The sequence below is a fragment of the Lygodium microphyllum genome, chromosome 10, assembly GCF_053477565.2.
Source record: "Lygodium microphyllum isolate KBCC chromosome 10, Lygodium_microphyllum_v1.1.10, whole genome shotgun sequence".
Lineage (NCBI taxonomy): Eukaryota > Viridiplantae > Streptophyta > Polypodiopsida > Schizaeales > Lygodiaceae > Lygodium > Lygodium microphyllum.
Window position 1 is genome coordinate 41,124,000 of NC_141144.1, and position 13,323 is coordinate 41,137,322.

Below are 13,323 nucleotides of genomic sequence, written 5' to 3' on the forward strand. Positions count from 1 at the left end.
TGATAGATTGCAAAGTGACTCTTCTTAGATGGGCACAAGATTTCTATTAGGATGATGACCCTCCAAATGCTTCCACTCTCCCAAAATAGAATTAGAACTTTGACGTCCAACTAAGTCTAATTTTCTTGGAAGGGGGGACTATATGGTGATGTGCCTAGGAGTTAAGGGCTTTGGTCAACTATTTGGGGAACTCTCTAGGGATTAGGGAGAAGGTATCTCATATTGAATATCCACATATTTCACTTAGGTGATTTTTCATACGCACCAATGGCTCTTATACGTTGCTACAATGGGAATGAACCAGCATAATGTTTTTCTAATTTGTATTAACCCTAGTAGCAAAAACCAAACCATTAAGAGTCATTATACTTAATAATGCACCTCTTAGTCACTCTTCATCTACAAACCGAAGATGTAAAAAGGTAATAGAAAAGAAATCTTGTCAAACACTTTCACATAAATTGAAAACCCTTTAGAAAAACTTTAGATTGGTAGGATTTTGTAGCTTAGTTGTTTGTGTGAATATTTGTTTTATTATTTTCTAGCTAGTTTTTCTCTGTTTGTCTAAATTAGATTTTTTTTCTCTTTTTCATTTTGTTTGGATTTGTGAGTGTGAAAACTTGATAGCCTTGATCGAGATTGGAGTTTTTCTGAACACGTTCAACCTAGAGTTAATTGGTAGCTACTGAACATTTTGAAACAAGTATATTTCCTTGCTAATATTCTTGCATTACACGACGATTTTGGACTCACAAACACTTCATGTTAGACTTGTCAAATGCACTACACTCTGGGGTTGTCTCTTGATTTTATCAATTACTTCCATGCCAAGGGTCGGGTTGATGCACATTTTACACCATTATTGAGTACTAGCACTGCATGATACCCACTGCAACTATATGCAATAAATCTTAGATGCACGTGCATTTGAGAGAGTACCTTTCATTGTGCACACGTAGTTCTTTATACGCACGAGAGTTCAGATATTCATCACCAAACTAGGAATCACAGGTTCAGTGAAAAAGGTGGTTGGGTAAGCTTGAGGGTCATGAAGGATGCTTGCAGTTGTGAGATGCGTTGTGGAAAAAGGCAGAAGAAAAGAAGTGATGCATATAAGAGTGCGTCAAATACTTATTGGTGGTCCACTTTTAACGTGTCTACCATAGGAAGGCTCATGCAAATGTCACATATGCGGATACTACACTAGTCCCAATAAGGTTCTTTCTACCTCACTAAAATAGTGACCCTAACGAAAAGGGTGGCCTTCGAAAGAACATCAAATTAAAGAGATTGGATTGTTTGGATAGACTATGGATGCGAGAGTGACTTCCAAGGCAAGGCAAAACAACTCTTCATGAGAGATTATTTTGTATCCGAACAACGTAGTCACAGATTGGTGGTGCTTGATAGTTTAGGGCACTGGATTCACAAAATGGCAATTGTGGCGGATTTCCCCATCAACATCTGTTTTGATGCCAACATTGCCCATGCTCACCATGGAGGTAACAAAGTTGTGGAAGAAGGCAGTCTCATTGCGGGCATACTCCAACACCAAAGCCTTGATCTCCGGGTCTACTTCTTGTGAGAAGAGGGATTGGTCGGAGGAGAATACTCCTCTTCCTTGTGAAACGTCCACATAGTAGCGATTGTCAAACTTGGTGGCAGTTGAGTCGAGGAATGCCCCCGCTGCATGGTCTTTGCTATGCTCGGGGCAGCTCCTGCGAAGCTTGAGGGCAAATGTGTCGTCGATGGTGGGGTCAACCTCATCGACGCTGTTGAAGTGGAAGAGCCTTGTGTTGAATGAAGAGCAATGGGAGAAGCCCAAAGTATGTCCTCCTGCAGTTGTGCAGACGGAATTAGAGTTATGGTGAAATGATTAATGTGCTACTCCATTACTGTCAGCCTCGACAAAGGAAAAAGCGCTAGTCATATAGATTATGTAAAAGATGTGCAATGGTGAGGCCAAAAGTTAGGAAGAGGATGACGAAAGAGTAAACATGATTCTTAATCGTCTAGAGCAGTGCTGTTCAGCAAAACAACCAATACCGATCTACTTACCTGAGAGGGTCACCATGTCCACTTTTGAAAGGTTTCTAAGGGAGAAGCTCTGTATAAGTTGGGACACATTGAACGTTGGAGCCGGCAGACTTCTTGTTGCTGATGCATTTGAAACCTTTCCATCCTTGCGTCCTTTAAGAACAGACAAATGTGGCCCTCCAGACTACAAACATGTATGAACGATATTTTAGGAAGCAGAATATACGAGCTGCCAATATAGCATGCGAGTAATTCGGGGTGGCACAAGCGTTAGATAGAGTCTGGCTGTCAGAATTAGCGGTGTTGAAAGCTATGATCATTGCATTAATCTTCAGCAGAAGAGACGTACTACACGCTATAGCCAACCAACATTTAAGAAAAGGATCAGTTGTTGAGACAGTACCAGCACCACGGCATCCCTTGCAGCAATGGCAAGGATGTCGGCACAAGACACCACATTCGGGCACGCTGATTCAATCTCCGCCTTAGCATTGTCGATGACGTAAAAGGCGTGCAAAGAGACGTTTGGAGGGGCATCCTTTTCAGCAGTGTTGTTGGCCGTAGAATCGATTAGTATGGACCCATCACAACCCTGGAGCGATTTATTAAAGACGATCAGACGATAATTGCTGCGCAATAAATGATAAGCGCCTTGCATCTGAAGGTTTATAAGTTGAGTACCTCGCGTCAATTTATCAAATTTCAGGCTTAAGTTCAACTGTACAGTCCAGATAATTTAACGATGTTACGTACCTCGATCGAGCTAGCGATACAACTCAAATCGAGTAGCAGTATACAATCATTACCTCGACGAAGCAATCGTGGAAATGCATTCGCAGAAGCCCGGCAGGGGCCTTGGGGTCGTGCTTGGTTGCTTTCTTGACTGCGTGGCGGACATATTTCTCGACATGGGGGCAGCTGTGCTTGTAGTAATCTGCTCTCAGCAATGGCGGATCAGTACTACTTATACTCGATCCTGTGGAAGGAGACGACGTGGCTGCATGAACAGGACTGGGTTGATGATCAGCAGCTGCAGCTGTGCTGCTACCGGTAAGGTGGATCATGCCGAAGAGAAAGGAGGCAGAGGCAATGAGAAGCACAACGGATGCACCTGGCATATTATGCTTAGCAGTGCTATTCATTGACAGAAGCTGATGGTTAGCCATTGATAACACTGGTAAGTCGTAGAAGATATTATGAGCACTAAGCCGTCTAATTATGGATGTGCGGTATGTTACATATACAAGTCTAATATCCACTTCACGTCTATAATATTGCGATCTGGGTCTCTCTTTATATGAGTCGTGGCGCCCCGCTCGGAGCTTGCCTTCATGTCCACTTTATGTATGATTGACGTTGGCTCTCTGGTTTCCGATCGTAACTCGTGTGCTGCCAATCAGTTAACAACACACTGAGACAACGACGGCCAGCCTGCAATATTGAGTGCCCTAGCTAGCCTTAATCCTCAATAGAAATGATCTTGTTGAGGCCTTCTTACGATACTAAATGTGGTTGGGGAGACGTCTTGCAAAAATACATTTCATGCCAACCTACAACATCCTCGATCATTGCAAATTCAACGCACACCCACGTTTAACTAATTCGAAGCCTCGATCCCCAACACCTTCGAAGCTTTGACCTCCTCTTTTGGAATCATACTTTGGAAAAACAAAAAGCACTATGGTTTGAAATCCACACAAGGATGGGATAATCACATTAGATAGTGCACAGTGCATACTAAAGAAAAACTAATCATACTAGAGAGATAAATGGTAGCAATACAATGATATAAATACTATCCTTGTGATATAGGATTATCATGGTTGAAAAAGCTCGTCTCACAAAGGTAAGAAAATGAGAGTGCTTATGAATTGGCTACATATATAATCAAATCATGTGTATCACTAAATGAGCACGCTATGGTGTAGTAAGTGCTAAAGAGAATCATGTTAAGTGGTTAGAAACAGGGCTTAACCCAATTGGTTAAAATCTGATGAGAATCAATATGATTTTTCAATTGAGAGACACAAAGTAAAGAGAGAGACAAATGTGTATTATTTGAATAAGACAAAGAGAGTAAATTTCGATCTCATAATCCCAAAGGCTAGCTTTCGAGAGTTATCCATGATATTAAGAGATTAGATAGGCTTAGCCTAAACCATTGTGATTTTGGCAATAAGAGCTCATAGAAAGAAAGCAAGAGAATCCATAGAAGAAGAAGACAATAACAATTAAACTAACTAGAATATAGGGAATATTCAAGATTCCAATCATAATCTGTCTTTATCATATTCGAGCTTTGGCTCAGATTTAGTACAACATATACAATCCCTTTCAAATGATAAATATGAGATGATAGCGTGAAGAAAAATTTGATTTGATCTAACTCAAAAGATTTTTAGTGTGCTATACCTCAATCCAAGCTCTCATCCTGAAATTGGACTTTAGACATGCATAGATTATACCAAAATAGAAGCAACTCATATCTATCAAAATACCATGGCATTCCTATCTCTCAAATATCCTATTTTTAGCTTAAAATATTTGTCCTTTAATTACCCATAGTAGTGAGAAAGGAAAATCCCTCGTATGCCCACACAAACCCCTCAATTGGGAGCATAATATATGATAGAATCACCCAAACCATGTTAAAACTCATTGAGCAAGCATCGAATTGTAGTGAACAGCCTGGAACCATTGAACAAAGTAGTCCAAAATAGTTGAAAGACTCTTGTATGAGTCCTCCGGCCATATATGTATCCAACAATGACAATTAGTTTTCTTCTTGTTTACTTCAATGCTTAGTCTAAGTCCAATTTCTTTTGTGTAGAACTTGTGAATGGTTGCAATGTGTTTTAACCATAACTCTATGGTACAAACTTCAAATAAGGTCATCGTGATACTTAAAATGAAGCGAATAGACCTATGCAACAAGCTAATATAATAAAAACTATCAAAATCCTCCCAAAATAATCATAAACATTACTTTTCTTTAAATGCGTCACTTTTGGAGATGTTTTAGCTTGGACAACTTATACCACTCAAGATAAGTCCTTGCATGTATTTAGCCTCACTCCAAAGTTCTTATTAAATCGTTAGAACTTAACATTGGATAATCAAACTCTGCTACATACTCTTTTTGTTTCTAGAACTTTATATTATGCTCCATCACAAAGACGAGTTCTGTTTCTAGAAAATCCCATAGATACTTCTTGCCATGTATCATTGTATAAATGGTCTTTCTTATGATTTTCCTTCATTGAACCTATAACCACATGACATCTATCCCCTAACAACTTGAACATCCTCTTGCATGTGTCTTCTTGCCATGTATCATTATATAAATGGTATTTCTTATCATTTTCCTTCATTGAACCTATAACCACATGACATCTATCCCCTCAAAACTTACACATCCTCTTGCATGTGTCATAAATCATTACTCTTCCATAGGATCGGATCTTCATTTTTATCTATAGTATCATCCTCTTTATATTCTTTAATGATTTTCTATATGTTTTTACCATCATGATTCGGTTTTTCATAAATGTCAAATTTTATTCTCTTAAATAATTTGATTTGTTTTTCATCTATGGGTATCTTTAATGTAGTCCCATCTAACTCAAAAATAGAGTATGTATCATTGTCATAATCATGTAACATAATATACAGACCAAACCATCTCTTGGAGACTATCTTGATAGTAATGTGTCAATTATCCAAGTGGTTGTTATATAAAAGTACCTAGTTTCCCTCCTTAATAACTTTGATTGTTTGCCCCCTCAACTGGACTTGAACCACATTGGGTCAAGTGTGAAAAGGCCAGAATTAACTAGATAACTTAAGGCTTATAGTTAAGCTTGATTAGGAAGAGGGAACTAATTGAAAAATCAAATGACATGGAGGGTGGGAATGCGTTTTTTTTTGCGCATCCTCCATGCCCTAAAAATGGCAAATTCAAACTTGTGATGATTTCCTTCCTGCTCCTAGGCTTTCGCTACATGAGTTTTATCACTCCTCAACCCTCCAATTCTTGTGACAGATGATGTAGTATTCAAGAAGATCAAATTTCAGTCTTCCTCTCTCCTATTTCTTTCTCGATCGCCATAAATGTGGTTCATATGGGCTGAGAGAATGAGAGGGAATGGGTGTTAGTTTGCAATGGAATGCAAGAGATAGATAAAGAAAACACCAAGGAAGTGTTAGTGACTAGGAAATTGCATCAACAACTTTCCTTTTTCAAATTACGAGGCATGCGTATGCCATTTTATGTGTAAATGGGCTTCCTTTTGGTTTTATGATGCATATTGTTTTCTATGGTTGAAATTGATTTCTTATGTTTGAAAGTTCATTCTATCAGAAATATTAACATGAACAACAAGTCTTAACCATTTATAAACTTTATTCAAAACACGCAAAACATATAAAAGTGAGATTTTATGCTAAATCATTAATTTTATGAGTTCCATCATGGAAAATTGTGTTTTGATGGAGAAAAATGGAAAGTAATAATGAATCTTTGTACTCTTAAGTTTTTTACATTGAAAAAAGCATAAAAGTTAGAATTTTAATTACAAATAGTTGTGAAAATAGAGAGAAAATGAGTTATAATTGAGAAAAAACTAGATATCACATGTGGAAAATTATGAAAAATTAGGGCTATGTTTGTGCATGTAAAATGGAGGTAGGGTATGAGGATTTGCCTCAACTTACCTCCATTTATATATTTTAGTGCATTTTTTTTGCTTACATTATGAAGAAATGTGCTCTACTACTCTCCTCCTCTCAATAGGTCAATCCACTTCAAGCGAGGGTATAGTCACATTGTTACAAACTCCTATAGCAAATCAGATTGTTGTTATGGTGCAACCTATTGCAATTTCTGCAGGAATGTTAAATTTACCAACTTTAGATTTTCCTCTACCCATCTTTAATGGGTTAATGTAGGAGGATGTGGAGCTTCTCATTCACTGAGTTTTAAAAACTCATGTTTAATTGCTGAATTTAGGACAAGGGACATCTGATGATATTATTTAACATTAATCTAAAAGGGAGGACTGCAATGTGGTATTGCAACATAAAATCCACTACCATAACCACAATCAATTTATTTTACACAACCTTTCGAAGGGAATTTTCCCTTGAGAGAGGTGGAAAATATTGGCTACATGTGCTAAATGTGACATGTTAAAACCCCATGAAAATACTCGAGCATATGCTAAGAAGATAAAAGAGGTATTTCGCAAATTGCAAGCCTCTATCTCCATTCCACCTGTTGGTAAACTGCAATATTTCATGCATGGATTAGACTTCAATATCCAAGTACAGTTGAGTAGTGTCTCTGTTAGCGGATATAGATAATGCTATAACTTGAGCAAAAGAACTGGAGTCCTTCTTACAAGTGGCCTACACATCGAGGAAAAATTTAAATTCAATTCTTCGTCCTGGAAACACTACAACAGAAACGAGGCATAGACGTGCATGCTAGACGTGCAAAGTCGGGCGCGTCTATCGTTGCGTCTATATGTGCGTGTAAAAGAGTATGTAAATAGATGCAAATTTTGCGTCTATATATCCGCGTAAATAGACGCCAATATACACATGCAATTATTTAACCACCTGAAATTGGACTTAATATAATAAAATAACTAGAGTTAATAATTATTTAACCACCTGAAATTGATTCTTGAGTATGTATGTGTGCGCATGATAAAAACCATAGAATTAAGAATACACATTGAATCATTGAATAAAAAAACCAGAGTTAATAATTATTTTTGCATTGCTCTCTAATGAAGGGCAGTTCCTCCAGTTGACAAGCCTGATATAAGTAATTAGCGGCAAGCGACAGAAACCTTATTATACAATTAGTAGCAAGCATTGCAATATGCATCTCGTAATTTCTCTACTTGAAGATGATAAAAAATAATTCCTTTTTAATATGGAAAATTCAATTTAGCTTTAAACTTGACTATTGATTCTTGAGTATGCACGTGTGCACATGATAAAAACCATAGAATTAAGAATACACATTGAATCATTAAGCAAATTAAGTATGTTACAGTGAATGATCCATCTCATCTTAAATGAGATCAGCCCTTGCTAAACTATCTACTTCTAGGTCTATGTTACCAAGAGGTAACAAAACAAATAAGTCTATCCCACTATCACATGTGTTGCTATATTTCTCAATAACTTCATCAATATCATCGACAATCACATTATTGTCTTCTTCTGCGTTTCCTTGAACATCCTCGCGAGGTTCATCTTGTACTATATCAGACATATCATCCATTATGGTGTCATCATGTACATCATCATTAATTGTTGGATTGTCATCTGCTATCTCCATGTCGGTAACATTACCATATATTGGTTTTGAACGATTAGATATAGGGATGACATACCACCATCGGTTATTGTTAACCATTGAATTTTGCGTCTATATATCCGCGTAAATAGACGCGCAATTATTTAACCACTTGAAATTGGACTTAATATAATAAAATAACTAGAGTTAATAATTATTTAACCAGTTGAAATTATTGATTCTTGAGTATGCACGTGTGCGTATGATAAAAACCATAGAATTAAGAATACACATGGAATCATTGAATAAAAAAACAAGAGTTAATAATTATTTTTGCATTGCTCTCTAATGAATGGCAATTCCTTCAGTTGACAAGCCTGATATAAGTAATTAGCGGCAAGCATCAGAAACCTTATTATACAATTAGTAGCAAGCATTGCAATATGTATCTCGTAATTTCTCTACTTGAAGATGATAAAAAATACTTCCTTTTTATTATGAAAAATTCAATTTAGCTTTAAACTTGACTATTAATTCTTGAGTATGCACGTGTGCGCATGATAAAAACCATAGAATTAAGAATACACATTGAATCATTAAGCAAATTAAGCATGTTAAATGAATGATCCATCTTATCTTCAATGAGATCAGTCCTTGCTAAACTATCTACTTCTAGGTCTATGTTACCAAGAGGTAACGAAACTAATAAGTCTATCCTACTATCACATGTGTTGCTATATTGTTCAATAACTTCATCAATATCATCGACAATCACATTATTGTCTTCTTCTGCATTTCCTTGAACATCCTCGCGAGGTTCATCTTGTACTATATCACGCATATCATCCATTATGGTGTCATCATGTACATCATCATTAATTGTTGGATTGTCATCTGCTATCTCCATGTCGGTAATATTACCATATATTGGTTTTGAACGATTAGATATAGGGATGACATACCACCATCGGTTATTGTTAACCATTGGATAATATACAACCTGTATTTGAAAAACAAAAGCAAGAAACTTAAATACTTGTTATATTGTGTATATGTATCACATGTATACATATAAAAATATTAGATTCTGCATATATACCTGCTCGTTTTGTTAAGGTAGTACTAATGTGTCATTCTTATTTTGGTGAAATTTTGTAGAGTCAATGATTACAAAACCACTTGGATGACGTTTGATTGTGCAAAGCTCACCATTTGTTACCACTTCTTTAAGCCACTTCACATCCAGTATATACATAAAGAATCGTCTGAAGTCAAGCTTCAGAATATCTTGGATCAAGTGACAATAACTTTCATTGGTGCCATTGGCATCCTCGAAGTGAGCAAGGACACCACAATCTTGGGTATTTCTCTTTTAATCTATACATTGAGTTGGAAGATGTTTACCCTCACACCAAATAGCATTGAATAATGTGCACTAGTAGTAAAAGATTAAGATCAAACATGTCAATTATTTATATAAAATATAACTTATAGAAACAAATTAATTGATAGTATGTCTCACCTTTGATAAGCAACCTCATCGTAGCCATCACTATAAGGAATTGGGCAATTAGCGACGGCGGATATCGGCGTCGCTATTGGCGTCGCCACTGGCATCGCAATTGGCGTCGCATTTGCGACGCAAATAGCAACGCCAATAGCGCGTTGCAGGAAAAAAAAGCGCGGCCGAAACGAGAGCGCCATTTTCATTTTCTTTTCTTTACCTTTTGAGAACGAGAGCGAAGGCTTTGTGAGAGAAGAAGAGGAAGAGACTTGCTGCCGCCGCCGCCGCCACGGCCGTTGTTCGCGAAGGAGAGGAGGAGCCCTCGTTGCAAAGAGAAGCCGCCCACGCTCGCCAAATTTCATTGGTGAGTCTTCCTCTCTCTTTCTTTTGCTTGTTGAAGGTTTAAATCGTTCTCTTTTGCTTGTTTAGGAGAGGAAATGAAAGAGAAGGAGAGGGAGAGGGAGAGAGAGGGAGAGAAAGAGAGGGAGAGGGAGAGGGAGAGGGAGAGTGCATTATCTCTCTCTCTCTCCCTTTTGCTTGTTTAATGTTTAGATTGCTTTCTTTTTTGCTTGTTTAGGAGAGGAAACGAGAGAGTAAGAGAGAAAGAGAGGGAGAGGGAGAGGGAGAGGGAGAGGGAATAGAAAGAGAAAGAGAAAGAGAAAGAGAAATATAGGGAGAGGGAGGGGGAGGAAATAAGAGAGGGAGAGAAAGAGAAAGAGAGGGAGAAGGAGGGAGAGTGCATTCTCTCTCTCCCTCTCCCTTTTGCTTGTTTAATGTTTGAATCACTTTATTTTTTGCTTGTTTAGGAGAGGAAATGAGAGAAAAAGAGAGCGCGAGAGGGAGAGGAAGGGGAAGGAAATGAGAGAGGGATAGAAAGAGAAAGAGAGGGGGAGTGCATTGTATCTCTCCCTCTCCCTTTTGCTTGGAGGATGTTTAAATCACTTTATTTTTTGCTTGTTTAGGAAATGAGAGAGAAAGAGAGATAGAGAGGGAGAGGGAGAAAAAGAGAAAGAGAAAGAGAGGGAGAGGGAGAGGGAGAGAGAGAGGAAGGAAATGAGAGAGGGAGAGAAAGAGAACGAGAGGGAGAGGGAGAGGGTAAGGGTGAGAGAAAGAGAGAAAGAGAGGGAGAGGGAGAGAAAGAGAGGGAGAGGAAGGAAATTTAAGATAATAGACTTATTGATAATGGTATGCAATGTGCTTTGCCATGGGCCACGTACTTCATCAAAATGAACCCAAAATTATTGTTATAGAAGAAGAAACCCTTAAATTGAGTATAGGATAATTTCTCTGAGGTCTTATGACTATGAGTAGAATTGATTGAAATAAATTTTATTACTATAGTTATAAAATTTCATAGATGGCGCGCATTAGTTTTAAAATGGATTACTTATACTCAAAGCCGAGATATAACAAATAATTATCTACCGGGACAAACAAATCGTTGAGCATGATACAAGGCCGAGATATAACATCGGAAAATCTCTCAACTACTATATACAATGCAAGGTTTATGGTCAACTTGCAACTTGACGTACATCTCCATAAAGCTATCCATTTAGGCCTCGTTTGCTGTAATGTAGATAAGATGGCAAACGAAGAAGGTCTTATTGTTCAAGACCGCGAGACCTATCTTAATGAGCGTGTCCCATGTCCTTGCTCTCAATGCAAGTTGGCAATTAGACAAAAACGTCGATTGTCTATAGAACACGTACGACGATTTGGCGAGTTTTAATCTGAGATCATTGATCAGGCGATTGCGGATTTTTAGCAAACGGTAATTTGAAGTTAGCATTTTTCATGCATTGTACTCTCAAGCTAATTGAAAACCATACACAATAAGATTGGGTCTTGTTGGCCAATTTTGTATCCAGGGGGTGATGTCTCGACGCAAGGGGGAGTGCACTCTTTGTGGCCAATTAGAAGAGTTCGTGGACGTGCGATGGATGAATTGCAGGAGCCAATTGACACCTCGCAAGGCCATCTATACCGTCAATGCCAGAGGAGACAGACAACCTTCCCAACTTGCCTACAATCTTGGAGCATGAGATGGAGGCAATGATCGATGCATTGATTCCCATGGATGTTGAGACATCTGACCCGCTTAGAGGGGAAGCATCCATACATATTATATGATGGGTGTCGAGTATCTCAGTTGAAGACATTGCTTACACTCTTAAGTAAGCAAGCAAAATACGGTTGGAGCAATACGAGTGTGACTGAGTTATTTAGGTACCTTGCACACAGACTTGATTGTTTTTTTTTAAAACAGTATTATTGCAAACATTTGTGTTTTTTCAAGGTGTTTTATGATTTTTTTCAGGTTATATTGCCACCTGCAAACACCATGCCTGAGTCTCGTGATGATGCATGACATGTTTTACGGAAGCTTGGCATGGACTACAATAACATCCATGCATGTATCAACGACTGCATATTGTTTCGAGATGAATACGAGACTATGGAGACATGTCCAAAGTGTGGTGCTCACAGGTATCGACAGGACTTGCAAGGGCAGACCATCCCTCAAAAAGTTCTCAGACACTTTCCGCTCATCCCCCGCATAAACCACATGTTTCCCACGTCTGCCATGGCAAGCTTGACAACGTGGCATGTGCAGAATAGGTCCACGGATGGAGTTCAACGAATATCAGCAGATTCACGCGCATGGAGCCACATTCACTCTACCTTCCCAGGCTTTGCGCGAGAGCCAAGGAATCTTCGGCTCGGTCTCGCCATGGATGGTGTGAACCCATTCGGTCTGCGCTCGACTTCTTACAGTGTGTGGCCTATAGTGCTTGTCAACTACAACATTCCTCCGTGGCTTTCTATGAAGAAAGGACATCTCATCCTTAGCTTGCTCGTCCCAAGCCGCTACAAAGTAAAAAATATGGACGTGTATCTTTGTCCATTAGTCGATGAGCTTAGGATTTTGTGGGAGGAGGGGGTCACGGTCAAGTCAACCACTTGTTGGATCCCATGCATATTTTCAAAAATGTGGGCAGCTTGCTATGGGACCACATCACAGGAAAGAGAGACACTATAGGGTCACGAATGGATTTAAAGGAGGTAGGTAAGATGGAGGCGCTTTGGCCGCAGTCGAGTGCTGAAGGGGGAGTGCAGTTTCCTCGCGCTCCCTGGGTTTTGTCTGTTAAGATTGTGGGAGAGAAGGAAGGAGTCTCCCTTGAAGCTTTCTTGCTTGCACAATGGGGGAAGACACACAAGGGTGGACGCTGAAAACAGTTCTCCTCTTCTTAGTTGTGTAAGCCAAAAGAACTCAAGTATAAAGAAATAGAAGAACCCTATATATGGGTCTCAAACCAAACTCAAGTAACTAAGGTGGCATACTAACTGAGCCACGAACTAGAGTAGATAAGGATAGCTATCATGTAGCTATTATTCATGGGCGGTGTACCAACCGCGTCTGCAACTGACAAGTCGGTGACATAAATACACAACGGTCACCCTGGCGTAT

The 13,323-nt window shown here is 38.8% G+C and overlaps 1 protein-coding gene across 1 annotated transcript; it reads right to left on the reverse strand.

Annotated features, from left to right (window-relative positions):
• Positions 1–749: 749 nt before the first annotated feature.
• On the reverse strand, positions 750–3,291 carry LOC148029923 (peroxidase 66-like). The gene is made up of 4 exons (XM_087686207.1): positions 2,844–3,291; positions 2,441–2,629; positions 2,059–2,221; positions 750–1,836 (listed from the first exon to the last, which is right to left on the reverse strand). The coding sequence occupies exons 1-4, from the start codon at positions 3,201–3,203 to the stop codon at positions 1,412–1,414; spliced, it is 1,137 nt and encodes a 378-aa protein (XP_087542333.1). The 5' UTR covers positions 3,204–3,291; the 3' UTR covers positions 750–1,411.
• Between the last annotated feature and the right edge of the window lie 10,032 nt (positions 3,292–13,323).